General features: G+C 54.3%; 1 protein-coding gene across 1 annotated transcript in view; it reads right to left on the bottom strand.

Moving 5' to 3' along the window:
• Nucleotides 1-1,283: 1,283 nt before the first annotated feature.
• The window catches only part of SLCO2A1 (solute carrier organic anion transporter family member 2A1), a 79,979-nt gene continuing 54,527 nt past the window's right edge, over nucleotides 1,284-26,735 (bottom strand). Inside the window, exons 4-14 of the mRNA XM_067737773.1 lie at nucleotides 22,944-23,171; nucleotides 22,077-22,175; nucleotides 20,056-20,192; nucleotides 18,154-18,232; nucleotides 17,469-17,633; nucleotides 16,247-16,436; nucleotides 14,485-14,650; nucleotides 12,007-12,170; nucleotides 8,629-8,693; nucleotides 6,009-6,132; nucleotides 1,284-5,167 (exon numbers count right to left, since the gene is read on the bottom strand). Of these exons, the coding sequence (XP_067593874.1) occupies nucleotides 5,047-5,167; nucleotides 6,009-6,132; nucleotides 8,629-8,693; nucleotides 12,007-12,170; nucleotides 14,485-14,650; nucleotides 16,247-16,436; nucleotides 17,469-17,633; nucleotides 18,154-18,232; nucleotides 20,056-20,192; nucleotides 22,077-22,175; nucleotides 22,944-23,171 (1,538 nt within the window). The 3' untranslated portion in view covers nucleotides 1,284-5,046. The remainder of the gene's footprint in view (nucleotides 5,168-6,008; nucleotides 6,133-8,628; nucleotides 8,694-12,006; nucleotides 12,171-14,484; nucleotides 14,651-16,246; nucleotides 16,437-17,468; nucleotides 17,634-18,153; nucleotides 18,233-20,055; nucleotides 20,193-22,076; nucleotides 22,176-22,943; nucleotides 23,172-26,735) is intronic.

The raw sequence follows: 26,735 nt of genomic DNA, 5'->3' as shown, positions 1-26,735 counted from the left end.
TCGTGCTGGCCTTTCAGGGCTGGTGGAAGCTCTGGGTGAGATTCCTGCACAGAGGATTGGCGCACCCCCTCTTCCTCCTCAGACCCCTTCGCTCTGGCTCCTCAGCCTCCCCGCTCCCTTGGCCATTTGCCCCAGAAAGTCTCTCCCATCTCAGGAGAACCCTTCCCCGACCCCGCATCTCCCTCTGCCAATACTCCATCTGCTTCCTCTGAGCCAACCTTCCTGCCCACCTCCCCGTTCCTCGGCAAACTGCCTACGGGCTCAGCTTTGCCTGGAAATCACCTCCTCACCTTTGGGGACCCAGTACTGATGCTGCCTCCTTTGGAGAACTTCTTTTTGCTGGACCCCCTCCCCCAACACCTGATGCACTTAAGTGTCCCAGTGAGCACCTACCTCCATCCAGGTTCGCCCCAGTGGTGGAGGAGCCTAGCGCTTATCCATATCTGCTGTCTCTTCTGAGCTCACAAAAGGATTCTCTTTCCCCATCCCTGTGGCAGTTAGGCAGGGACACTGACTAGTTCTGGCCAAGGGGCTGGGAGCAGAGGTGAAGCATGTTACTTCTGGGCCAAAATGTTTACTTACCAGCGCAAGACCTTCGAGGACTGCCTGGCCCTGCTTCATCCATCATGGCAGCATGTTATGAAGTGGAGGTACTGAGCCACTGCTTGGAGGCCACTGCCCTGAGAGTCACCCAGAGCCACAGTAGACTAGGACGTAAACTCCTGTTGTGTCACGTGACAGATTGGTGAGGTTTGCTACCCAGCGCAGCCAAGCCTATCCTGACTGAGTTTCCAGTTAAAGGAGTTTGTTAAATGAATGGATGGCTTTGTGAACTGTAAAGATCTGTGCACATTTTAGTTACTGTTATTGTCATCAAGCTGTAGCAGGTGCCTGGGATCAGGGACTTCAGCAAGCTGTGGTGACCCCTGTGTGGCACGGCAATGACACTGCGGGGGTGGGGTGGAGAGCGGATGAGTGGGTGAGCGGGCAGGGTGTATCTTGGGAGAAAAACTTTCTCTCACTTATAATTTGCCAAGGGCTTGCCCACGACCTGTTTACATATTTAATCTCTGGTTAAAGGTTATAATGAATTCTGTGCTGTTGGCAGGAGATGGACATTTCTCCCAGCTATTTAGTTCTTGTGGTTGTAAAAGATAGTATTTCTCTCTTGGATTCACAGAGTTTTTGTTTTTTCTTTCTCTCTTCCTCGCTCTGTCTCTGTCTCTGTCTCTCTCACACACGCACACACACACACACAGACACACACACACAGCCCCTGGGAATCTGTAATATAATATTTTAATATTAATTTGATAGTGACTGGATTCACCCCCAGATTAAATGTATCTCTTCATCTTTGAACGCAGCTGGAGAAAATCACAACGTGGCTTTGTTTCCTAAGCGAGACTGCTAACCCGTCACCAGGTGGGCGTGTCTCCTTGAAGGTCTGTCTGTGTGCAGCTCTCTCAAGGCCTTTTCTCCTAAAAGCCTTTTCCTCTTTGTCCCTTTTCTCCGTGACTCTCCTTTAACTTCTGGTGCTATAGGGCTGACGTGGCCCTGGTTAATGAACAGTTGTAACGTTCATTACTTGAAAAGCAGGTGGGTAAGTGAAATATTACCTGGTTCTCTCCATCTCCGTTACCTACCTTGCTTGGCCCTCAGTAGATTCCCCCACCTCCATCCCATGGGCTAGTGAACTTCCGAGGGAACAGACTGACTCAGTAGGGGAGCTGGAGCAGACAGAGAGGTCTGGACAGCCTGGTTTGAGTCCAGATCCGGCCAGTTATTATTTGCGTAAACTTGACTACACGGTCACTTCCTTGATTTCAGATTCCTCATCTTCAAATGGAGCCTTAAGACCAGTCTGGCCTCCAACATGGGGCTATGGTAAGGATCACCCCAAAGGGCTGTGGGCCAAAGCATGATTTATGGAGATGTGGCATTTAATTCTCACTGCATTTTCCCTTTCCTGTGCCAAAAAGGCTCAAGGAAGGATGGGATAAAAAGGTTCCTGCATACCCTTCCTTTCCTGGCTTTTTCATTCAGCCCCCGAGGGGCTGGGAGAGGGAGTGGAGCGGAGGGGTGGACTTCCTAGGACTGGATGTGGGGATGGGGAGCATCATTGCGGGTACACAGGACCCTAGTCTTGGGATCTGGCCTCTTGAGGGTTTCCAGGCTCAGGGAAGAAGCAGGGCTTCTAGGAGGCCTCAGACTGGGAAGGGACCAAAGACCCACAGTGGCAGGACCCAAGGACATGCAGATGGCTCTGAGAGCCAAACACAAGGCTGGTTGAGGTCGAATTTCCGGCCAGTCAGCAGCATGAGGGCCTGAAGTCAGACACAACCAATATGAAGAAATGACAGTGACACATTTTGCACTCTCAAGCTTGTAGAGGGAGAGTTCCACCCTTAGGACTGGTAGAACCCAATATAAATGTGGGCTCTTGCATTGTTTTCCATGTCCACTAGCCCCTGACTGGAGCCTTCTCCTCCTCCAGCCACCTTTGAGCTGACCACAGGCCCAGTGTGGGTCCGTGTCTCAGTGGTCTAAGCATAAGTGGACATCCTTGAGGCCCTGACGACCCACCACACAGGGTCTAACAAGCCACATCAGCCTCACACGAGGGGCCAGTTAAAAATGCCACTCCTGGGCCCCCTTCAGCCCCATATAAAGGGCCTCTGGGGCTGGGTGGAGAGGGTCGGGAATCTGCATTTTAACAACACACTCTATGAGAGTCCAACACTCAAGGAAGCTTGTTAAGCTTTGCACCGGAAGTGAAATGAAGGTGACACTATTATAGTCCCAGCTGGCAGGTTTGCTGTGGGCCAGTTGTACTGGCTGTGACCAAGTGATCGGTGATGATTACGATATTAGTTCTCTTTTGTGTCATGGACTTAGCTGTCCATGTCCAACCCCACTTCTGCATATAAACTCAAGGGCAGGGATCAGGGCTCCTGAGAGCCCAGCACTGTGGGGTCTTGACAGTCACCTGCAGAGATTCACTGAAGGGACAAGAGGTACCTGCTGCTGCTCTGTACCAGGATGATGGGTTAGAGTAGCATCACTTCCCATCCCCATGGCCTTGGGCCCCCAAGGGTTGGGGCAGGGGCAGCTCCTCTGGCCAGAAGGTATAGGTTCTGTCTGCTCTCTAGCCAATATACATGACAGTACAAATTCATGACCAAATTATATCAACAGCAGAATTATAATATATTAATAGCAATATCATAATAGAAAAAAAGGCTTGGGAGGGCAACCATCTTCCAGAATCTGAAGGTTGGCATTCATTCTTCATGAGCTCAGCTGAAGATAGTGCCTTCAGAATTTGGTTAAATGGCAGCGAGAAGGACCAGGGTTAGTTGCAGGGAATCATTTTCCAAGCAGGCCATTTAAGGGCCTGAGGTTGCATAGAGCCTCCCTTCCAGAGTGAGATCTGTGGAAATAGAGCTGGTGGCTTTGGAATCAGGCTGTCTGCGACAGTGGCTTTCACAAAGACTTCGGTCCCATGGCAGTGTGGCCGTTGACATTCCACCATATGAGGCCTTTCTGGAGGTGGCTTCTGGACGGGTCTTCCAGGAGCAGTGGCACTCAAGAGATCTGCATGTGGCCACAACCAATGTCCAGGTGCTCCAGAGGGCATGGCGAGTCAGCTCCCTGTTTGGTAAAGGCCAGGAGCGGGCTCAGTCCGATGGGGCGTGGACGGTCAAGGTCTTGTTGACAGTCTCCGGGTTCTTGCTTGTGCAGTCCCAGCCCTGCCCAGTGAGCCCACTCTGGGAGGAGGCCTTAGTGTAGATGGAGGGCGGGGAAGCTCCGGGAGAACCACGCGCCAGCGCCGCCTTGCACAAGGTCGGTCTCCAATAAATAAAATACTTGTGGATGAAAGGCCTCCCTTGCTGGTTTCTGACTCTGAACCTGCACCCACAGCAGCAGCGCCTCTCAGCCCAAGTCCGGAGAAGGCGCTCACCCCTCTGGAGGCGGTGAGAAGAGGCTGAGAAAATGCTGATGAGTGTGTTCAGGACCAGGAGAGTCAACCTCTCGGGCCTCTACTTTGTGGGCTGCAGATGGCCGAGCAGCCTGGCAGCTTTTGACATTCCCTGGGCTTCATCACCTGTTTTGCGGACATCCCTGATGGCCTCCCTTTACTCCGTGACACACAGGCTAAAGTCCAGATGAGGGAGCCCATGTGAAGCCACCTCATCTGCGCCTGGGGAGGCTTGTGGGGGAGGGGTTCTTCCCACCACTCTGAGATGACGAGTCCTGTCCTCACACCGTGGAGTGGGGCCTGGGCATCACGGCTATCCACAGCCGGCCGCAGGTCTTCACCACAGCGTGGCATTCTTAGTTCGAGATATACCCCCAGAAAGACAGAGATAAACATGCACAGACCCGTGTACGGAAGGGCCTAGAGTTAACGTGAACGGCATTTGGATGGCCCATCCTTGGGTGTCAGTCCCAGCTCTGGCGCCTGAGCGTGGGTAACTGAGAGGGGAACAGCTGGCTGTACTTCCCAACGGGGAAGCTTCCAAAGTGGCCTCTCGGGGCAGGAAGTGAGGATCTGAGGGGAAGGGAGCCAGCCCCTCCTGGGTTCTGTGCTGGTGCCGAACCCGGAGGCAGAGGGGGCTGCAGCCAGCCTCCCCCTCCCCTAGCCTGGTTCTGGCCAGTAAGAGCTCAGCCCTCCCTTCTTCCTCTGGGCAGATACCCAGAGGTCTCTCCGCCTGGGAAACCACCCACTACGGGGCTGGGGGTGCAGAGCTGCCTCAGTGAGCATCCCTACTGCGCAGGATGAGCCTGGGCCTCTGGGGGCCCCTCCCAAGGGGCCAGGGAAGACCCAGCCCACCAGCTCTGTGCCCCCCCTCGCCCAGGTGCACAGCAGCCCCAAGGGACCCTGGGGTGCTCTGGGAGGGGGGGACAGGGAAGGCAAATGTTGGTGGGGTTTTCTCTCTTATTTAAGAAATGAAAAGGAGATGCCGTGTTAACGTTAGTAAATGTGGGCAGGTGCGGGGCAGGGTCCGTTCTCGAGAGCAGAGCGGCGGCCGAGGTCACCCGTCAGATGAGGCTGGCGGCCTTCTCCTGCACGTTGTACTCCTTGTTTTTCTTCACCCGCCAGCTGATATAGAGGAGCAGCAGCGTGCCCAGAGCCTTGTAGCCCACCTGCAGGCCCAGGTACCTGTGGGGCAGGAGACAGGCCCTGTGAGGGGTGTGGAGGCTCTGTGGGCAGCATCACAGTGGCCTGGGCCAGGTGTCCTCACCACTCAGGGCAGGATCCGGGCCCACCCAGGTGGGGCTGCTCTCCTCATTCCTTTTAACCCCAGGACCACAGGCCTCGCAAGGAGTAGGCGGGGAGTAGATGTGGGACTCCCAGTTCACTGCTTCTCGTCCCTGCCCTGGCGACCCCTGGAGGGCCAGAGAAACACCGCAGACCCAGCCGACTGGAGGGTCCTGCTGCCCAGCACAGCCAGGAGGGGGCACCTTCCCGTTGCCTCTTGGTCTGCCCTGCTCCAGGCCTTCTATGCCACTCCCACGCCGTTTCCAGATCCCGTCCTGCCCCCTGAAGCCCACTCTCCCTGCTGTTTCTGTCTGTGTGATGAGGCAGCAGGTGAGGTGGCTGGAAGAGGTGCCAAACTCAGTGGTGCTGCAGCTGGGTGCCGCCTGCCCTTGGCCTCTGCCAGGAGCCGTGATGGGCCACCTCTTTCTGAGCAGTGGGAGGCTGGCCTGGCATCATCATCCCACAGCCACGGCCTCTCCCTTTGAAAAACCTTTCTGCTGCTGTTCCCACCCCCCGAGGGCCAGTGGGGACCGCAGAAGGGGGGCCACAACAGAGCAGCCCCTGAGTCTTGGACGGCTCTCTGTGGGCCCTGAAATGCCGGTCACCGGTGGCCCCGCTCCCTGCCCAAGGCAGCTCCCCTCCTGCCCTCTCCCTCGGAGGCCTGAGAGCCTCACAGTTGCCACTGGAGCAGATGACGGCCTCTGCTTGGGCCTGGGGCCTGGCACGTCGTGCGGGCCCTCACCTGTCTCGGAGAGCGTCGTTGTCGTAGTAGATGCAGGCCCCTCGCCTTCCAGAGCACTGCGCGCCCCAGCGGATGCAGGAGTAGTCGATGGTGAGGCCGTAGAGGGCTGGAGACGGCAGCCAGGCTGGCATCAGTGGGAAGAGAGTTCAGAGAGCTCAGGTCACGTGGAGCTGCCAGGAGAGGCACCCGGCAGGGTGGGGAGCGAGCCCCCCAGCACCCCTGCACAGCTCACGGGCATGAGCACGGCTCTGCCCCACCCTGGGAACCACAGTGACTTTGGAAAGCAGAAGAGCTTTCCATGAAGCCTGAATTACTCTTTCACCAGAGGCTTAGAAGAGAAAAGGGGCCTGAGCCATCCTTCCAGGGCAGAGTGAGTCGCAGATGTCACCGTGGGCCTGCTCAGACAGATACCATAGTTCCCACACTTGGGGTTGCTAGGCTCCACTGGGTGGGAGGAGGCTCTCAAGGACACCAACTCCTCGGGTCCTCACAGCAGCCCGGAGGTGGGTGGGTGTCCTCATTTTAACGGGGAGGAAGGTGGGCTTGGCTGGCTCACCTTTGCATAGGCAAGCGGGGTTAGGGCTGGACTTTGCACCCTCGTTTTTGGAGGTTCAGATCCCACATTCTTCCACTACACGAAGCTGCCCTGCTGGGTTAGACAACACCCCCAGCAGACCCCCAATACCCTGGCTGCTCAGAACCTCCCAGGCCCCCTGAACTTCCCCACAGCTGAGTGGCGAGAACTGGTCCATCGGGGCCATGCCCTACGGCTGCTGAATATTCGGATGAGCCCCACATCCTTAGCTACAGTTCCAGGCAGTCACTGGACTGGGGAAGGGCTCGGCCGGATCCACACCTGGGCCAGGCCACCCCATTCTCAGAACCACTCTGAACAGTCTCTCAGACTCTGTTTTGGGCCCTGTGGGAAGCTGCTTCTGGAGGAAAGAAAAAGGCAATCTTCTGCTTCTGGCTCTGCCCAGAGGTGGGAACCTTCAAGAACCAGCCTCTCTATTCAGACCTGCTGGCTCCCTAATCTCCAGGTGAACAGGGGATGGAAACTGGACACAAGGACTGACCTTCCTGAATGCTGTTCCCTGAATAGAAATAAAGTCCAGAAAAATTTTCAGCCAAGTCCCAGTGGGTAATTTGAAACTTGCCAAGTCCTTTTTTCTACCCAGGGTGGAATTGCCTTCTCAGGTGATGAATGGATCCCTCCAGCCTGGGTTTTCTATCTGTGGTGGCCACACTGAGTTATCTGAGCTCAAATGACAAAACAAAGGCAGCAGGTGCTTTGAGCCTCAGGAGAGGGGCTGTTTTCACCATGGCTGGAAGAAGCAGGGCAGGGCTCTCCAGAGCCCATCCTGGCTGCTGTTGGGCTGGGCGGAATGTAAGGTTTCCTTCCCAGTGGAGGTTTCAGAGCAAGTTATAAATGATAAGTTATAAATGGAAAGGCACTGTGGTGATGACCATACCTCTGCCACCAGGACAGGATAGATCCCAGTGTCCTGTGTCCTTTGTGCTTGTAATATAGGCCAGAGGAGCAGAGTCTGAAGGGGGGCTTCTGGGGCGAGAGGAGCAAGTGGCCAGACACCGAGAAATCCCACTGAAAAAACTGATTCACTCCTCATCACCCCACACCTCCCCCAGATTTGGTCGGAGAGGGCCTCCTGCTCAGCAGGCCCAGGAGAGACATCACCCACACACCCCAGTGTGATCATGGAAGCTGCTACGGGGTGAAGTGCAGATCAGACTCCCAGATAATAATGCACCATGCGCTCTGCAGGGATTTCAGCGTTTAAGGTCAGAAAGTGCACCCTGATCACAGATGAAATCCCTCCACTGCAGTCACCGTATTCCCCGCTGCGGTGCATGCCCCCGGGTCCTCAATAAATCTGTCATTTTATCTGGTCCCTTTACTTAGTGTGAATCCGTCCTGGAATCAGTCCCTTTACTTAGTGTACCTTCACTGCAAGGGTCTCCATATTAGTGCCCTGTGCTTATCTAGTGCTTGGAGGTGTCCAGAAGGGACAGTCCAGCGTGAGCAGTCTGGGAAAGGACCTGCAGGGCAAGCTGGGTGTTCCCTGATGCCTGCAGGCAGCTCGTCCTCCTGTCGCCAGTCCTGATTGCTGTGCACAGTTCCCTTCCTCCTGGGTTCTGGGCTGCTTGAGAGCAGGCAGGGTTGGTCGGCAGAGGGCCCCACTTTGCTAAATAGAGGCAGGAGGAGTGTATTTTGTCAAATGGAAAGGAAGCCAGGGCTGGGCTCCGCTGCCGTTCTGCTTGGGACAGGAGCACGAGGTTTTGTTCCTACAGCGAATTCTTGGAGAGAGATGAAAAAATACCTGCCTTCAATGTTCTATTAGGCATTCTCAGCTGCGTCCACTTTTCCTTTTTCTTACATACTTTCATTTGGTGTTAATGCCATAGATGGAATCTTTCCTAACCTCAAGTGATGGGGAAACCGCCCATATGGGATTTGGCATTTACTGTTGTGTTGACTGTGTACAGCTTCTCTTTACGACAGAGATGAGACGGGGCTTTCCCCGTCCCCACCCTGCACCCCACAGCCCTCTGATTCCCTGTCATCTGGGGCCACGGGGAGGGGGGCATCTCTGACACTTACCCAGCAGACGCATCAGCAAGAACTGTACTCCGATGGCAAATGACTTTTCCTCCTGGTTCACCACGCTGAAAAGGCACACAGGAAATCAGCAGTGGGAGGACTCAGGGCTGTGCCTTCCCCCCACCGGGGCAGCCACAGCCTCAGGGCGCGTCGGAACCTGCCCTCACGTGGCCTGGCTGGGTTCCCCGAGCTCCTGTTGCTCCTCTCAGTGGTTCTCAAAGCATGATCACTGGACCAGCAGCGTCAGTATCCCCTGGGAACTTATTTGCAAGGCAGATTCTCAGGCCTTGCCTCAGAAGAAGAGTCAGACACTCTGGGGATGGGGCCCAGCGATCTGTGTTGGAAGAAGCCCTCCAAGAGATTCTGTGCACACTCAGGTTTGAGAACCACTGGTCTCTGTGATTTTCTGGGCTGCCCAGAGCCCCTTTCAAGAAGCAAAGGGCAGAGTGTCTGGGAGCGGAGAGGATACTGAAGGCTGTGTTTATGGCTGCAGGTCTGAACAGCTCCTGTGGTGTTTACAGCAATAGAAGACAGCCCTGATACTAAGTGTAATTAGGGCCCCTGGGCTGTCGGCTCCTGTGTGCAACTAAAAGAATCCTCTACTTTGGGCCGGCTTCGTGGGCATGCGACCTGTGTGGCCTCACAGGGCCCCACCCTCAGAAAGGTCCCGTGTTTGCTTTAGTGCTCTGCTGTGGCTGGCTTGAAATTCTTAATAATTTTCAAACCAGGAGCCTTGCGTTTCCATTTTGCACTGGGTCCTGGAAGTTATGCAGCCAGTCGTGCTCCCACCCTTCTTCTCTAAAGAGGAGAGAAGTGCTTGGCTGAGGAAGGACGTTCAGAGAGAGAGGAGGCAGGCTGTCTGGAGGAGGTACCGCCAGGCCCTGTCATCCCGGCTGGGCGTGGAGCAGAGCGAGGACACGCCCTTCCACGAGGTGGGGGGCCAGGGGCGGGCCAGCCGGGGCACCAGGCTTCCCTGTGCCCTGAGTGCACGCACTCCTGAGCAGGAGTTGGCTGGGGGAAAGCATTCGGGGGCTGAGGGGCCAGCAAGGGAGGGAACTCAGAAGTAATCCCCAGGTCTCTGCACACGTTTTGTTTTACCTCCATAGTTCTGCTAGCAAACTGGAAAGGGACCTTCTTTCAGCTTCTCAGAATACCCACTGGGGTGAAGCAGCGGGGAGGCACCCACTGGGATCCCCCACGTGGAAAGTGCCTCAAATCCCAATCTCATGGACACTCCCTTAACTGCCCACAGATGCCTTCAGTGGTCCGATCCATAGGAGAAGCTTCCGTGTCTTGGTCCTTATCCCTGGGCAGACTCCTCTGGATTCTCAGCCAGATGGGACTTGGGAACCCCAGTTTGGCTTCTGATAGAGATTTTGAGTTCCTTGTACTCTCTGCCCCTTCAGCCCCGAATTAACGCTGGCTCTCTGACCTCTCTTTCCTGATACATTTTCGGCAAACCTTCACTCCCAGCCTGTATTTCCATGCCTGGCTGGAGGCCACGACTGATACAAATAAGGTTTGGGTCACCTACAATGCCATCGTTAAGCCTCACCTTCTCCATACGACACAGCATCCATTCTTTCATCTTTCCCAGTGGGATTTATCTTTAAATCATTTTGGGATACTGGGGCCTCTTCTCCAATTTCACTCCAGCCCTTGACCAGAGATTTTCTAGAAAAGCCCACCCTGTGGTTGAAGTGGTGCTTTGCCTCCACTACTTCCCCATCCCTGGGGCTTGACAGCCCTCTGGGAGGTGATCTAACAGGGATGCCCTTCTCCGCTGCTCAGGGACTTCCTTATCCTATTCCCTCTCCTCGTCATGGCCACCCACACACCTTTCTCAGGATCCCTGGGTCCACCATGGTCCATCTGACTTGGGGTGTAAGAAGGGAAGCCCACTCAGGGGCCTTGGGTGAAAGCACGGGTACTTGGAATGCATGGATGGGGAGCAGTGGAGGAGAGGGTGGTGCTGGGAGGCAAGGTGCTCCCAGCGTCCCTACACAGTCTTGCGGAGTATGCTAAGAATGCAAGGTCCTGACTGTTCGCTTCGTGGGCCATTTCCCAGGGTTGTGGCTGCAACGAGCATCCTTGAGGCATGAGGTAAAATCTTCTAGACCAGCAGCAGGCTTGGTCTATATAAGCAGTGGCTCTCCCAAACTCAGTGTTCCTTAGCTGTGACCTACACCCACTGCAGGCGAAACATACATCTGAGCCCCTCCACGTCACCCAGTAGGACTTGGGGGGCATGGATAAATGATGCAGCATGAGGTTCACACTGCTTGCTGTGCTGTGAGCAGCAAAGTCCTTTGGCTTTGACCCGGGAGTCTCCCAGACTCTGCCAGCATCCTTGTGGAACAGTAACAGAAACAGGAGCTTGGTAGTTTGCAAGCTAACTTGTAAATGAGGGAAAATCCCAGACCCTTCCTCATCTCCTAGTCTTCTGGGGAAACTAGCCACCTAGCTAGCTGATAATAGTAATAGCAATAACAATAATTTGGTTAATAGTGATAATTAACTAATATGCAGAGCACCTTGTATTTACAAAGCAATTTACCATATAACCCTGACACCAATCCTTCGAGGTCAATATCATTAACCCCCTTTCATCCGCGAGGAAACTGAGACTCGGTGAGATGGGCAACACCCAAGGACTTTCAGCCAGTACATGGCAGAAGTGGGCCTTTGACCCTGGCCCTGGGCTTCCAGATCCTGTGTTTTTCCCTCTCTGCTTGCCAGACGGATGAGGACACGAGGGAGGCAGGCAGGGGGTGAATTATGCCCACTTGGTTGAAACCTTATTTTCTCCTTCGCCGAGGGTGAGGTGAAGGGAGGTCATTCCCTGTCCACACCTCAGGGGCACCTCAGTGCTGCTGTAACAGGATACCTCTGTCCTCCCCTCCCACCTGGCCAGCCCCTCCCTTCTGACCTGGCTCCTAGCACACTGCGCTTTTCTCATTTCCATCCTTTCCGTGGCCCTCATTCTGTCTCTGGAACTTTCCTCATTTTCCTTCCCCGATTTTATGTATCCAACTGAATTCTCCTCCACCCTCTCAGTTCTTTTAGGACTTGAAGATAAATGAGTCTACAGATGTGCAATCAGGCAGCCTGGCTTGGTCACGTGGCTCAGCCGTCAGGCTCTGCCCTCCCTGTGCGGGATGGAGGCACAGGGACCCCGTGAGACACGGAGTGAGGCTGCAGCGAGGGACTCCCAACAAGCCCGGCACAGAAGCCCCCGCCACTGGCGCACCAGCATTATCTCCCTGTATCACCCCAAGAACGTCCAAGGACACTGAGGGGCACGAAAGGCAGGAGAGCTGAGAAGGGGGCAGCTGGGCACGAAGTGAGGGAAGCGTGGGGAAGGAGAAGCACACTCACCGCAGCACCATCATGTAGAGAGGGTTGTGGGAGATGCAGGCTATGAGCGCCACAAAGGAGATGAGGAAGATGGCCGGGAGCAGGAAGTGGGCGCAGGGGATGGGGCACGGGCCCGTCTTTGCTGAAGCGGATCCTCCTCTCACGCAGCTGCAGTTCGAGTAGGTCTTGGAAGGAGAGGGAGGGGAACGGGGGAAACCTGCTGTCATTATTTCGACTCCACATACTTTTAAATGCCTGCTCCAGCTCTCGCTCCTCTGCCCTCCCTGGGGAGCTGGTGATGCTGGATGCAGAGGTTGGACGGGAGACCAGGTGGGGGTTTCAGGTGCCCCATGGATACTGCCTCTGACCACTATTTGGGCAACAGAAACCATCTTCACCAAAACCAGTTGTCCAGCGTGGGCTGGGCTCTTCCCGCAGTTACACCCGCATCAGGATATGTAGGATTCCACTGCCAGGCACTGCCCACCCAGTGGGGACCGGGGCCTGGGAGGGCCTTCCTCTGGAGCAGCAGTGGTTTTGTGGGTTGCTGTTTTTGCTGTTTGTGTGTTTACTGCAGGGATATTAAAGGAAGATAAAAATAGGGGGAGATAGCAGTGGGAACCCAGAGGAATCTACTGTACTTTCTGCCTGAGAGAAATTCTTCCTGTCTGCAAAGGTCTCTGTCTCAAGTCTGCGAATCCATATGGCTCAACACTGTTGTATAGCTCTCCTTGGTGGCCACTGCCTGTCAGGTGGCCTTCACCTTTTCTCTCACATTGTCTGATAGACCAGCCTATGGTCCAATTACTGTAAGTGTCAAAGCAGTTATAGGGGCAAGATTAGAACTAATGAACTGGTATGCTTCCTTCTACCAGGCATTGGAACTATGTACTCTTTTTACTTTGGCTGCTAGGAAGCTCATAATTAAGTTATATACAGTGTTGCTGCTACCTCCTTCAGTCTGGATTTTTTTAAACATAGATACTTTTCCTTATAATTTGCTATTTTTTCTTGATATTATGCTAATGGATTTTGGTCTTGATGTGCTTGTGCTGTTACTGGAAACCTGTCAAGATTATTTCTGGAAATAGATGAGTCAGAGGTAAGTAAATAAAGATAAGAAAACCACAGAAGCCACCACAGGCTCCTCCAACTAGAAGGCAACTGAGAGAGTAACTTGTCCAAGTTCTTTGTCCTCCTGCTGCCTGAGAACCACGCTCCTCTGTCCGCAGAGCTGGCTGTGGAAGCAGCCTTGTCCTGTCCTCTCAGGGGAGGATGGTAAATGGGTCTAGCCTTGCCTGTGCCCTCCACACAGGCTTAAAGGAATAAGATGCATCCTCTCCTTAGGGCATCCTCAGGGGAACTGCACAGACTTCACAGTGCTCTTAGGAAAAAGAACATCCAAATCCTAACCTGACCCCTGCCGGCTCCCTGGCTGAGCTGGGTATGACTCTTCTCCTCACTCCCTGGCAGCCCTGGCCTTCTCTCTTTTCTCCTGTGCCAGCTCATTCATGCCCTGGGGCCTTGCAGCTGCGTTCACTCTGTTCGTTTCACTCCCAGGTCTTCATAGTGTTTTCTTCTTCTGGTGGTTCAGTTCTCATGTCACCTCCTCAGGGAGGCCCCCAGGCATTCTCTGTCCCATTAAGTCTCTTCATGGCATGGGTTACTTTCTAAAACTCCCTTGTGCGTTTATTTGGTAGAATACAAACTCATGAGGGCAGGGACCTGGGCTGATGGGTTCCCCCCTGAATACTTAGCACCCGCGGCTGTGTCTGGTGTTTACTAAGTATTTGCTGAATAACCGCACAAACGACTGGACTTGGTTTGCTGCTGTCTGGTCCTGGGAGGCTGGGAGCCGTAGTGCTCTGAGGGCTGGCCAGGACCTCACCAAGTTAGCCTGGTGAGTGTGGGCTACCTGAGTGGGAGGCTGTGGCCGGGAGATACCTGGCCTTGCACAGACATGCCCCAGGCTGAGGCAGCACCCTGAGTTCTAGTCTCAGATCTGCTCCTAAATAGCTGCAGACTTCAAGCCAGTTGTGTGGCCATAGGTGAGTGTCGAGAGGGATTGAACCAAATGACCTCTATCACCACTTCTGGCTCTAAGCTTCCAGGTCCACATCACAGAGGCCCTCTGCCCTCGATTTATCTGGGCCAGTCCATGTGGCCTTGCAACACTGCCAGGACGCAGACAGGCCCATCAGGATCCTTCAGGGTGAGACTGGCAGTCCTCAGCTGAAGGAATGCTCTGGCTTGTTTCTGCTCTGAGCATTGTTAGGCCTCAGGAATGTGAATTTGTTGGACATCGGCCAATCTTTAATTGACTTTAGGCTGTAGACATCTGGTCATGACCCTAGGGAAGGGGAGGTGGAGAGAGGGTGGGTGTGGCCCAGAGGCCAGGATGCTGGGAATGAGTGGGGTGGAGCCCTGCCCGTCCCGAGTGGAGGAGCAAGCTGCAGGGGCACACACTCGGCAGTGGCCCGGGGCCCCTCCGGCCCTTACCGGTTGCTTGGAGACTATAGAGCTGACGTTGATTTCACTGCAGCCAGCATGGCAAGGGGAGAGGTACTCAACCCCATCGTCTCCACAGACTGGGTGGAAGATGGAATCTGGGCACGAGCAGTCCCTGCGGCAGGCGGGAGGCTGTGGATGTATAGAACTTGATGTGCTGCCAGCAAAACAGGAAATGGGAATCAAACAAAGCAAGACCAAAGGAAAACCTCTCCACTCCAGCCCAGCGTGAGTTCCCCGCCTGGTTAGTGTGCCTGTGCATCTCTGTTTGTCTTGGGCCAGCGCCACCCAGGGATCTGAATTATGTCTATTGGAGCCAACAGTGAATTTGGCCAGTGCTCGTGGCACCTCTGCTTCTTCTGCTAGTAGGATCCCAAACTACTAGTCGTTGGAACTGCTTGGTTGGCAAATCCCCCACTTTGGAAGGGGTCGAGACAGCCAACCAGTCAGGACGCTGATGAGAGAGGTGGCAGATGCTATGGGAGAGTCACAGGCAATAATTTCCCTTCCCTTCTCTTTCATCTGAGCTCGGGCTGAGGCCCCTTGAGGCAATCCAGGGTCTAGATGGCTCCCGTCTCTGGGTCTATGTAGCCATCACCCAGGTCACTCCATTCCCCTGAGCTTCAACCAAGCGATTTCACTGGCTGATCTCACCAATCTTACCGTATCTGATATTCCTGATCTTCTTAGGGGAGGGTCGGGATTGGGGCTGATAAACCAAGGTTCAGAGCTTTGCTAAAATAATTACACTAATCCTAGTTAATGGGCATCCCTCATGCTCCAGGCACTGTGCCCGAGGGCTTTTCATGCGTGCCAGCCATCGCAGTATTAGTGGTGCTCCTTTTGTGGATGAGGAACCTGAAGATTAGATAAGTTAAGTAACTTTCCCCAACCAGTAAAGAACAGTGCCAGAACTAGGACCTGGTCTGATGACAAAGCCCTGTGCTAAACTCCCAGTGAAAGCCTTCTTGGTCTCTCTCAATCCACAGCCAGAAGACCAGGACAAACCGGTGGGTGGGGGGGGGTCCCATCCTGAGTGATACTCCCTTCCCTCATACCCACCAGAGACAGGAGAGTTTCTTTCAAAGAGAAAGAGAAAACACCAAGGCTGAAAAGTATGGCATCTCCAAGTATTGCAACCTCACCGGGCAAAATCTTAAAGAAGAGCTGTTGAAAGGTGGCTCCCAGGAAAAAAGTAACGGCTCCTTGCTCAGCACACTCCCTCATGGGCCTCAAAGCCCTTCCTGAACATGAAGCCAGACTTAGAACTTAAAACCATGTTGCTTTATGCAAACCGACAGGTATGCTTTACCTGCCCTCTTCCTCACCTGCCCTAATTTTTCAAGTCTGCCATCACCTTCCTTGCTCTTTCTCAGACCTTTGCAGGTCTCCGTCTCTCATCTTTCTCTGGCAGCTCAATAAGACTCTGTAATTTTAGCCGGTACAGAGTGGATGCTAAAGGTAGACAGTTCCTGGTTTCTGAGGCTCACAGCACTACAGATTCATCCTGAAACCAAACTAATTAGTTTTTGGTGCTTCTTAAAAAACCGAACCCTAACCTGATTGCTGGTGCCCCACTAGGACCCTCTGATTTCCTCTCATAATTGAGCACACTACTCAAGATCTGATTTTCTCAGTTGCCACGTAAGAGATTAGATCAACAAGGGAAAAGGAGAGAGGATAGTTGAAGAAGCAGAAAGGAAGACGTGTGGCAGCCACAGACAGGCTCTGGCCCCGGCCTCATTCCCACTACCTGCGGGGGTTGACCTCTGCCACGACTGGTGTGGAGCAGCCCATGAAAAACAGAGGGGCACAGAGGATCATGGAGATGGTGATGATGGTGGCAGCCACGCGGGGAATGGTTTGCAGAGAGAAAACAAAACGCTTCATGAGGATTCCTCCAAACAGCATCCCCAAGGCCGCAGCAGGGAGGTTCACAGCACCTACAGACGGAGAGAAGCTGGTCTGGGTGCACAGGCCTCGCAGTGTGTGTGGGCCGCACACTGAGCTGGACCACAGAGAAGGGGGCATGGCTTCCTGAAGCGACATTCAATATGATTAATTGCAATAGTAATAAACGACATTAATTGAGCATTTACTGCAGAGTTATCTTGACATGGCAGACTGCCCTGCCTGTGCCAAGAATAAAGAAAGAAGTGGGGCCCTTGCAGCCAGAGGGATGTGGGTTGAATGTGCACTTATTAAGCGCCTTTCATTACCTGGCCCGTCCTTGAACTGTGATCACATGGGGTTAGCAAGGCACTGGTGGCGCCCCCTGCCTGATGTGCTAGTCAGAGGCCAAAGGCTAGAGGCGTGAAGTCACAGCCAAGAGCCACACAGGAGGTCAGGGGTCACGCCCTGACCACCTTGCCACTTCCACATGGTCAAGCTCACCTGTGAATTGGGCCCCATAACTCCCTTGGGTACTTGGTGGGACCACATCAGTGCTTCTCACCCTCAGCTGCAAAAAACACCGATGCTGGATGCTGGACATTCTGCTTTCATTGATCGAGGGTGGGGCCTGGGCGTCCGTATGTCTTAAAGCTCTCCATGGGAGCCTAAAGTGCAGTGGGGATGGAGAATCACTGGGCCCCATACTCCTTATCCAGGTGAATGTCTTCAAGTCATTGGAGAAGAAGGAAAAAACCCAGAGGCATCTTGCCCAGCCCCCAGTTCAATCCTCTCTCTTTCCTTTGTCGCCCCTGATGATGTCAGGGCCTTTGGGAGGCAGTCAGGCTTTCAGCCCCTCTGACAGGGTGGAAGTCATCCCCCAGCCTCCGCCCACTCCTGTCTGGAATGATAAGGGCCTAAGAAATCTGCCAGGAACGGTCTAGACTGCCAACCTGGAAGAATCTCCTTAAAATTCTTTCTCTCGGGCAAGAACCCTCTGGCTCCTGCCTGTGTCCGGTCTGGGGGTTCCCGGCCCTGGGTGGGTGGCGGGAGGGCCCAGCTGCGGCGGCACCCGGGGGACTCACCGATGAGGAAGTTGGCATAGGCCGCGGAGGCGCCGTACTGCTTCTCCAGGAACTTGTTGAGGAAGGTGGAGAGGCCGGCAATGACGGAGGAGAAGGTGCACTGGGCCAGGACCACCAGCATGAAGAGCGGGCTCATCAGGAGGCTCAGGAAGATGCGGGGGAACCCTGCCAACAGGCTGCCGTCAGGGCCGGGCCTCCGGGCAGCGGTCACAGGGTCCGCGACACTGGCCACTGCCCTTCCTCCCCCCGGCCCCCCTCCAGGCAGCTCCTCTCTCTTCCTCAGGGCAGAATCCAGGCCCTGAGCTGTTCAGTGGCCTGTTGCGGGCACACAGCCACTCGGACTCCACTCAACATGCTCATGGGCTGAATGAAAGGAGGACAGGCCTGGAAGAAGTCAGGCGGAGGGTGATTGTACATGATGGCTGCATCCATGGGAAGGGAGGGGAGAGGAGAACGTGGGCCAGGCGGTGTGGGTGGGGCTACCTCTATCTGAGTTTGGGTCTCCTGCTATCTGCACAGCAGCAGTCACCAGGGCCCCTGGCAGAGCCCCTCGTGAGGGGTTGTCCAATTTTAGACCGCCTGCTTTTAGTGCCCCTCACCACACCTAATACCACATGGGCTGGGCTACCCCGGACCGCCCCCACCCCAAGCCAGCCCTCCCAGGGCTGCCGGGTCACTCAGTTACGTTTAATGAAATCCACCAGGGAGCTTCTTGACTTGGCCTCTTCCATCTTCCTTGCCTCATCTGCTATGGTGGGAGTCCTCTGAAGGCAGCGAAGGGGGTGAGGGTTAATGACCCAGGTTCCCTGCAGCCACCTTCCCTGGGCCCTTGATCCCTCTGGTCTTAGTGGCTCAGGGCTGGGCAGTGGTCAGCCACCCCGGGTGTGTGTGGGAGGGCGTCCAAAGCCATCACCACCTGTGTCGGTGAGCCCGGTGCTTGGCCACCGACCAGAACGCAGCCATGCCAGGGCCTCCCAAGATGTTATTTCATACCTGGGCATATTATTTCGTATCTAACTGCTGGCTGATGCCAAAAGGCATCTGAGTGGATCTCACCCCTCGTCTGTCTGTCATGGCTACACTTCTTCCCTGTCCTCAGATTCCAGGGGCTGCGGGCTTCTGGGACGCTCTGGTCTAGAATGACCTCTGTTTTCCAGCTCTCTCTTTCAGTCTCCTCTATGGAGTCCCTTCTTTCTTCTGGGCCCAAACCTGGGCACTGTTCAAGGCTCTGACCTGGCTCTCAGCCTGCACTTTCTGTGCAGGCCTCCTCAGTGAACTCGCCTTCCGCTTCTGAACTTGTTAGCTGCAGCCTGAGGCCCCCAGCTCTGAACCACCACACAGACGCAAGGCCCCTGAGCTCTGACACCATTAGGATCCCCCAGGGGACTCATCAGCAGGCCTAGGAGCTCCCATTCGTTTAGTGCTTTCTCCACGGTGGGCACCACACCCAGCGCTCTGCGTGCAACCTCCCATTCCTCACAACCTCCTCCCAAGATAGGGACTCTATCTCCAGTATTTTAAAGCAGAGGAGACTTAGGAGCAAGGAAACTTGCCTAGGATCCCTCAGCTAGTTGACAAGTAGCAGAGCTGGATTCAGATTTGCCTCCCCGCAAAACCACCCCGATGTGCTGCCAACCTCTGAAATTCTTCCTCAAGACAAGTGGAGGCCCCTCTCCCCTCACCCCTCCTCCAAGGTGGGCCTAGATCTCACACACCTCATTGCCAGACGTCCAGCTCTGCCTCTGGCTCTGAACCTCGGCACAAATTTTTGCCCCTCTCAGCTCACTGCTGAGCCCTTCTCGGCACCCCCTCCGAGGACATCTACCCCTGCCCTTGCCTCATCTGTCCGGCAGCCATGGCCTCGGTCCTCAGCTGCATCCCCCATCTCTGCACTGGCCTCATCAGATCTCCAGCCTTCATTCCTTCCCAACTCTCCAACCTCAACCTTGACCCAGTTGCCATGCTGTCACCTGAGTGGGCACCATTCACTCAGAATTTCATGGGATCAGAACAAGTTTTAGACCCTTCAGTCTAAGGGCAAGGCCCCCACCCAGACTTCTCCCTGCTGTTTTCCATTCTCATCCTTCCCTGATTCCTTTCCCCAACAGATATGACTGGAAGATGCAGGGCAGGGCAGTCGGCTCAAAGTATGCTCTACTCACAGCCCACCCTCACGCTCTGCAGCACTAGGAATCCCCTTCTTACTCAGTCCTTTAGGATTAGACATGACCGGCCCTATCACATGCAAAAGTCAACTGCTCCAGGTCACATATGCAGCTTTTATTGGCTCTTAATTCTTTATCCCACTTTAGATGAACTCAGTGTTTCCCCAAACTACATTCCCTGGAGCCCTCCTAATCTGTGAGATGCTAACACAGTAAGGGAACACTGATGAGATACCATCTTTTGGAAATTCACAAGCACTCTCACCTCTCAAAGTTTCTCAGAAGTCCTGTATCATGAAACTTGTTTAGATTTCACCCAGAATTTACTTAACCTGCTGCAACTTCTCAGCTCTGTTTATTTTCTACCTCTACCTACTATTATGAAACTCTTATAATAGGTAGAATTGTGTGTAGAAGCTTACCTCCATTCCTCTGGGCATTGCTCGAGGAAAGAAAAAAAAGGGGAAAGAGGTAACAACCAGGCAGGCTGAGGAAATGAGCAGGCCCAGCCACCAGGCTCCTATCCATCGGGGGTCTCCGGGGCTCAAGTTAACTGCAGCTGCAGAGAAAACAAAGGACACAAGTGTTTGTTGGATGAATGCATGATCTCACCTTACTGATCGGGGGAACTTTCTTCCCATGATGCAGAAGAGGTAAGCTGTGAGCTAGCATCTTCGTCCAGTCGGCGTTCTCTCTCCAGGCCACTCTGGTCTTCTCAGAGAACAGAGGCCACTGGGAGGATCAGTGAGGTTAACTTTGGCCTGCAAGCGCCATTTCACTGGTCAATTTTCAAACCCATGCATGTATTCGTGGTTTCCAAACCTGCACTCTTAATCACTGGATGCTACTGCCTCCCAACTTTATTGATCCCTAAGAAAGGAGGCCTCATAATCCTTAGATGCTCAAAAAAACAACCACCAACAGAGTAGGCTACCAGGCCGCTGAAGGCGATGCTTTCTTCTTTGTAGTCTCCCATCCACGTCTAAGGGTCTGCCACTGTGTTTCTCTCTGTAAAGAAACTACATGGGCATGGAAGGAGAGAGAAGATAGCAGAACAGCCCTCAGCCCAGCCCTGTCCTGGGCACTGTCCCTGGTGGCCTGGGAGCTCAGTTGCTAGTCTCTTTGGGACCCAACTCAGGAAGTGCCAGTGAAGGGCAAAGATGGCTTGACCCTGAGCAGACAGCTCTGCTAGCTTTGCCCTTTCATTTGAAGTACAGGTGGATGACCCTGAGCAGATGACCTTGTGGTCAGACAGTCCCAGGGACAGGAGTCTATGGGCTCTGGCAGCATGACTGGGTTAAGGCCTGCCCACATTCTTTGTGAGACAGGCAGGTTCTGATCTGGGTGCTGGGCACTGGGGGGTGGGGGGGGGGTGTTATTCCTGAAGGTCTGGCTTGGACCTGCCTTCCAGCCACATCTGGCCTGTGGGAACTTACATATCACCCACACACGCCCCACGCATTGCCCCCTTGGCTCTGCCCGGATGGTTTCTTCCACTGGGAAGGCCTCTCCCATCACCACCTGTGTAATTCCACCCACATGGGATGCAGACCTCACCTCCCTGGGAGGCCCTCCCTCATCACCTCATCAAGCACTTTGTCTGTCCCTCTGTTACACTGCCAGCCTTCCCTGCCTTGTGGGAGGCTGGGGTGTGTAAGGCAACCTCACAATAACCATATGCCCTTGCAGGGTCCATCCTGGGGTCGGCTCCCTGAACGGTTAACTCAGTACGTGTGCTCCTGTCTATGGACTGTACTTTCTCATCCTAAGATACACAGTGGCTTCATCCAGGTCACTTTTTAAAGAGCTCACTCCTGTCAACCTCAATATATATCAGGCAGGTTCTAAACACTGTAACATCTCTATTTCCCTATCATTAGCCCCTTTTTACAGATGAGGAAACTGAGGCACAGAAAGGATGAAGATACTTGCCCAAGATCACTCAGCCAGTAGAGGAGGTGGAACCAGGATTAGACACAGGCTCTCTACTACCTGTGCCCACATGGTTAAACACGATGTTACACCCCTCTGGATGGGAGTCATAATCCATGTGTGTACTCTATGTAGTGCTTCTTCTTTTCCCCAAAAGAGCTCTTACCAATATTTTTTTAAGCAATCAAAACCATCTTAGAATCAAAGAATCATAGAGCTCTTTTTAATACCACCACCAAGACAGGCAGCTGTGGTGGCAACACCTGAGGCCCTGCCCTAGGTCTCAAGGTTTCCCGCTGCAGAAAGTGTGTTTTCTTAGGGCAGAAAGTGTGTTTTCTTCAGCAGCGCATCCCCCTTGCCCACCCCCACCCGCTAGAGAGAGGAGGCCCACCTGTCCGCTGACTACAGGAGGGAGGGAGGGAGTGGGTGGCGAGGGGGCCGTGAGCATTTAAAGTTCAAGCTTCATCCTTGTCCTGACTGGCTGGGGGTCGTGGTCCTGGCACACACTCACCTGTGTCCACTCTGCCGTAGTCCACAAAGATCTGCAGCATGACCGAGCCCAGCAGGTACCCGAAAGCCGGTCCGAATACAGAGATGGCAAATAAGATGGCTGGAAAGGGGAGGAGGAAAGGAGGCTGAGAGGGTGGCAGCCTCGGGCTCTTTCCCTTGCTGAGGGCTTCCTGAGACATCACCCCATCTGTCCCCTGGCCCTGACGGGTCCACACCTGTGGCAGTTACTACAGGCACTCAAGATCCTGAGATGTGCGGAACCAAAGTTGTTTCTCCTCCAGCCAGATGCCAGAGAGATCCGCTTGCCGGGAGAGAAGCGGCCTCCTCGGCATTTGCAGATGCTGGCCCAGGTGCGTGTTGCTGGGCAAATCTCCTTGCAGGTACGGTGTGGCAGTGGCAGCCCTGGGGGAGCTTGTGGGCCACAGAGCCTGTGCGTGTGGTCTGTCTGGTCTGGGCCGTGGGCCCTGAGGATGCTCAGTGTGGCTTGTTCTAAGGGAAGGAGTTGGTCAGTCAGATGGTCATGTGCTATCTGCTTTGCATATGCTTCTTTGAGGCCAAACTTCTCCCTAAGTGGATGGCTCAGAGAACACGTGTGCCCAGCCTGTGCCCAGACGTGACAGACGCAGTAGCTACTGCTGGTCGAGGAGCTGCCCGGTGCCTGCCCTGGGACCAAGGGCTCACATACATCACCTCAGGTACTCCCACGTCCCCAGTGCACAGAGACTGTGGGCCCCATCCTGCTGGTGAGGAGCTGGGGCCTGGGCTGGGACTCAAACCAGGTGTGTCAGATCCCCAGACCTCTGCACGCATTGGCTGGGCCACGTCAGGACCCGCCCCCATCCCGCAGCCCTCTTCAAGCCCGACTCACAGATGTACAGGGGCGAGTTGTTGGGCTCCGAGAAGTCGTCCACATAGGAGATCCCGAACGGCTGGATGGGCACCGTGCCGATGCCTGCCAGCAGCTGGGCCACCACCATCAGACCCCACATGCTGCTGGTCTCCTTCCGGGAGTCCTGGGTGCTGCTGTGGCACCTGCTGGGGGGCAGGCCCTGCCAGTGTTTCTGACAGAGCTCAGTCTGGAGACGGCTGCTGTTCCCTGCAACGAGACAGCGGGCGCCGGTCACCCCCACCCTGGAGTCCTGGCCGCATCAGCTGGCCTCCAGACCCGGACTTTCTCCCAGGCCTTCTGGGAGCGGCTCCAGAAACAAACGTGAGAGGAGGGGAGAGGGTGGGCTCCCTGCCCTGAGGCGGCGCAGCCCATGTCGGGTGTGAGAGCCATCCTCGTCTCCCGGGGGTCCATTCCTTCTCCTCTCTGGGTACAGGTTGGGGGCTGGGCATGGAGGGATCAGTACCTTCCTCCCTGGGAAAGAGGGAGCCAAGGTCAACACCCAGGCTTGTCGGCCTTCAGCGTCCCTGTGCGCAGCCTCAGGCTCGGGCCCCCAAGGTGTGGTTCACTTTAGCAGGACAGAGGTCATTCTGTCCCACAGAAGATGGTGTCACCCCCAGCCTGGGATGCTCGCCGGGGGTCGTGACCCCCAGAGCCCTCACTCCTAGATGAACCTGGCATTGGGTCACGCTAAAGAGCCCTGTTGTCCAAGGCATTGAACGTGCTTACCCAACCCGGCAGCTCCCAAGGATCAAGAACCTGGGAAGCTGAAGGGACTCTGAGACCCTCTGGTTTAAATCCCCCTGTTACAGATGGGGGGCGAGGCTGCACCCACAGGAGCTAGGCTGCACCTTCTGTGAGGGCCCCAGAGGCCGCAGTGTGGCCTGTGGGCACCAGTGCCTATGGCTTTGGGGACCTGGCCAGGCTGGACTGCCCCTCCCATGCCACTGTTTCCAATTTGGCTCACACTAAACAAAGAGCACTGTCTGCTCTCCGAGGCCTTGACGGCTCCTGAGGGCTCCTTTCCGTGAGATACCTTCTTTTCCAGCCTTGTAGAAGGCAATGGAAACTGCTAACATCACTGATCCCTCTCCTTGGAGTTCTGTTTCACTCTCATTTGTGGCCCTCCCAGAGGTGGCAGAGCTCTGAGCTGGGTGGGTCTCAGAGTCCCACAGAGAGGAAAAGTGAGGGCCGTGGACGGGATCTGTCCATCACACTGGACTCTGCCCAGTGCTGTTGAGCTCAGGGCTACCCTGGACGGTGGGGCTGGGCAGGGATCTGCCCTCCTATCGTCCCCTCACCTCCCGCAGACACACATGCTTGTCCATCCTGGCCCCAGCATCTCCTGTCCTCTATACTAGTGCCTGTGTAGGACATGTTTAAAAACCACTGGCCCAGGGGGCTCCCCCATCGATCAGGGGGCCCCTTGGCAAAGGGGGCCAAGACGCCTGTCTGGTCGAGGTCATCCAGACCTGACACCAGCCGTGTGCAGGGGAGCTGTGTGCACCCAGGCCAACGGCCAGCCCCAGACATTTGGGAGTGTCCCTCTGTACCTTCACCCTCCCACTCCACACCCGCTGTCCCACCTTTCAATTCAGGGTTTGGATAGAGAGTGGTCTAACCACATGGGTAAATAGGAGGCGCCTCTTAGAATTAGAGTGGGGAGGTGGCCTTACTGACATGCAGAGACAGCTGTAACATCTTGTAGAGTCAAAAAATAACTAGTAGGGCTTCCCTGGTGGCACAGTGGTAGAGAGTCCGCCTGCCGATGCAGGGGACGTGGGTTCGTGCCCCGGTCCGGGAAGATCCCACGTGCCGCGGAGCGGCTGGGCCCATGAGCCATGGCCGCTGAGCCTGCGCACCCGGAGCCTGTGCTCCGCAACGGGAGAGGCCACAACAGTGAGAGGCCCGTGTACCGCTAAACAAACAAACAAACAAAAACTAGTAGTTTGGAGAAGAATATGATCCCTAATTTATAAAATGTATGCGGCCTAATGGAATATGCAGAGAAAAACTCTGGAAGACCGTGGTTCTCTCAGGGTGATGGGATTGTGATGATCTTTGTGTGTGTGTGTGCTTGCCTCAGTGTACTTTCTAATTTTTCTATAATGAACACAAGATACTTTTGAAATAAAGCAACAGTGAAAGCTTTTAAAATAAAAATATTTTTTTCATAAAAATATATAGCCAAAATGTAACAATGTCTCTCCCACTTCTTATTTCTTTGTTCCACAGCCATTGCCCTAGGCCTGCAAAAGTCAGGCCCATCACACTAGGGCTGAGTTTCTCTGCCCCCCCCCCACCTTCCCTGACGCCTCTCCTTGCTTGTGTATTGGGCCTTTCTCTGACTTACACGCTTTACTGTAGAGATCCAAGTTCCAGCGCCAGAATTTTTAAGCTTCTATTTACTGCACAGGCAGACACTGCCAAGGCTGTGACGTACATTTTGTCCTGTTCACAGGGGTTATTGGCCCACATAAGTGGCTGATCTGGGGCAGAGCTGGTATTTGAACCCATATGTGCCTGACTCAAAGTCCTGAATGAAATCAAATCTGAAATGGCAGTTTTGAAAAGACACAACACACATTTTTCAGGGATGGAGGAGCCAGGCCTGGGGAGATTCCTCTACCCATCCCTAGTTACATTCAAACACGTGAGCCCTCTGACCTCTGTAAGCGGCTGGGAACTTCCTCCCAGGTAGAGGTATACTGGAAAGGGGCTGGCTGCTGGGAGTTTTGCTGAAATCCGAGACAAAGAGACGAAACAAACACATGGTATAAAGAGTCAAGAAATTGGCTTTGGTGAAATAAGCCAGACACAGAAAGACAAATACTGTATGATCTCACTTATATGTGGAATCTAAAACAGTCAAACACAAAGAAGCAGAGAGTAGAATGGTGATCGCCGGGGGCTTGGGGGAGGGGTAAATGGGGAGGTGATGGTCAAGGGTATAAGGTTTCAGTTATGTCAGATAAGTTCTGGAGATCTACTAGACAGCATAGCGCCTCTAGATAACAATACTGCACTGTATACTCAAAATTTACTAAGAGGGTAGAACTTAAGTGTTCTTAACACACACACACACACAACAGTAATAACGGGGCAGGAGGAAACTTTGGGACGTGATGGATATGTCTGTGGCTTTGATGGTGGTGACGGTTTCATGGGTATATTCATCCTCAAATTCATTAAGTTTTATACATTACTATGTACAGCTTTTTACATGTCAATCATATCTCAATAGAGGTTTTTTTTTTAAAGAAAGAAAAATTGGTTTTAGCCCCAGGTAGCTGTGTGATCTTGAGCAAGTTTCTGAACCTCTCTGAGCCTCAGTTTCCCTTTAGGCAGAGACCATAAGGCCGGATAGGGAGAGTCCCCATGGGTCATTAAAGTGCTAGAAGGCTATGGTTCCAGAAAGGGGAGCAGGCATGAAAAGTTGGGCCCGCTGGTTAGTCAGCATGGCTGATGGCTGTGCCTACCCCTTTGTAGGAAGGCTGGTGTGCCTCAGTGATGCTGCAAGGGCCTGATTCTCAGGATCGTCACTTTAGTCTGGAAGCACAAAGCTGTGAAATGTTCCTGCTGAGAAAGAGCCACTCCTCACCACACTCAGGAACCCTCCCACCAACACTGCCCCATGTCCAACACTCAGAGACGGGGCTGTGGTGCTGGCAGACTCACGCCCATCCCCAGGGGGAGGCCCAGGTGGCTGTGGGCTGGCAAGGCCCATAGATGTTGGAGCGGCTGGACTGGGAGCCTGGGACCTGGGTTCTAGTC

This window comes from Pseudorca crassidens, chromosome 5 (assembly GCF_039906515.1).
Source record: "Pseudorca crassidens isolate mPseCra1 chromosome 5, mPseCra1.hap1, whole genome shotgun sequence".
Lineage (NCBI taxonomy): Eukaryota > Metazoa > Chordata > Mammalia > Artiodactyla > Delphinidae > Pseudorca > Pseudorca crassidens.
The sequence above is the reverse complement of the archived record's forward strand: the minus strand, read 5'-3'. Positions and strand labels throughout refer to the sequence as shown.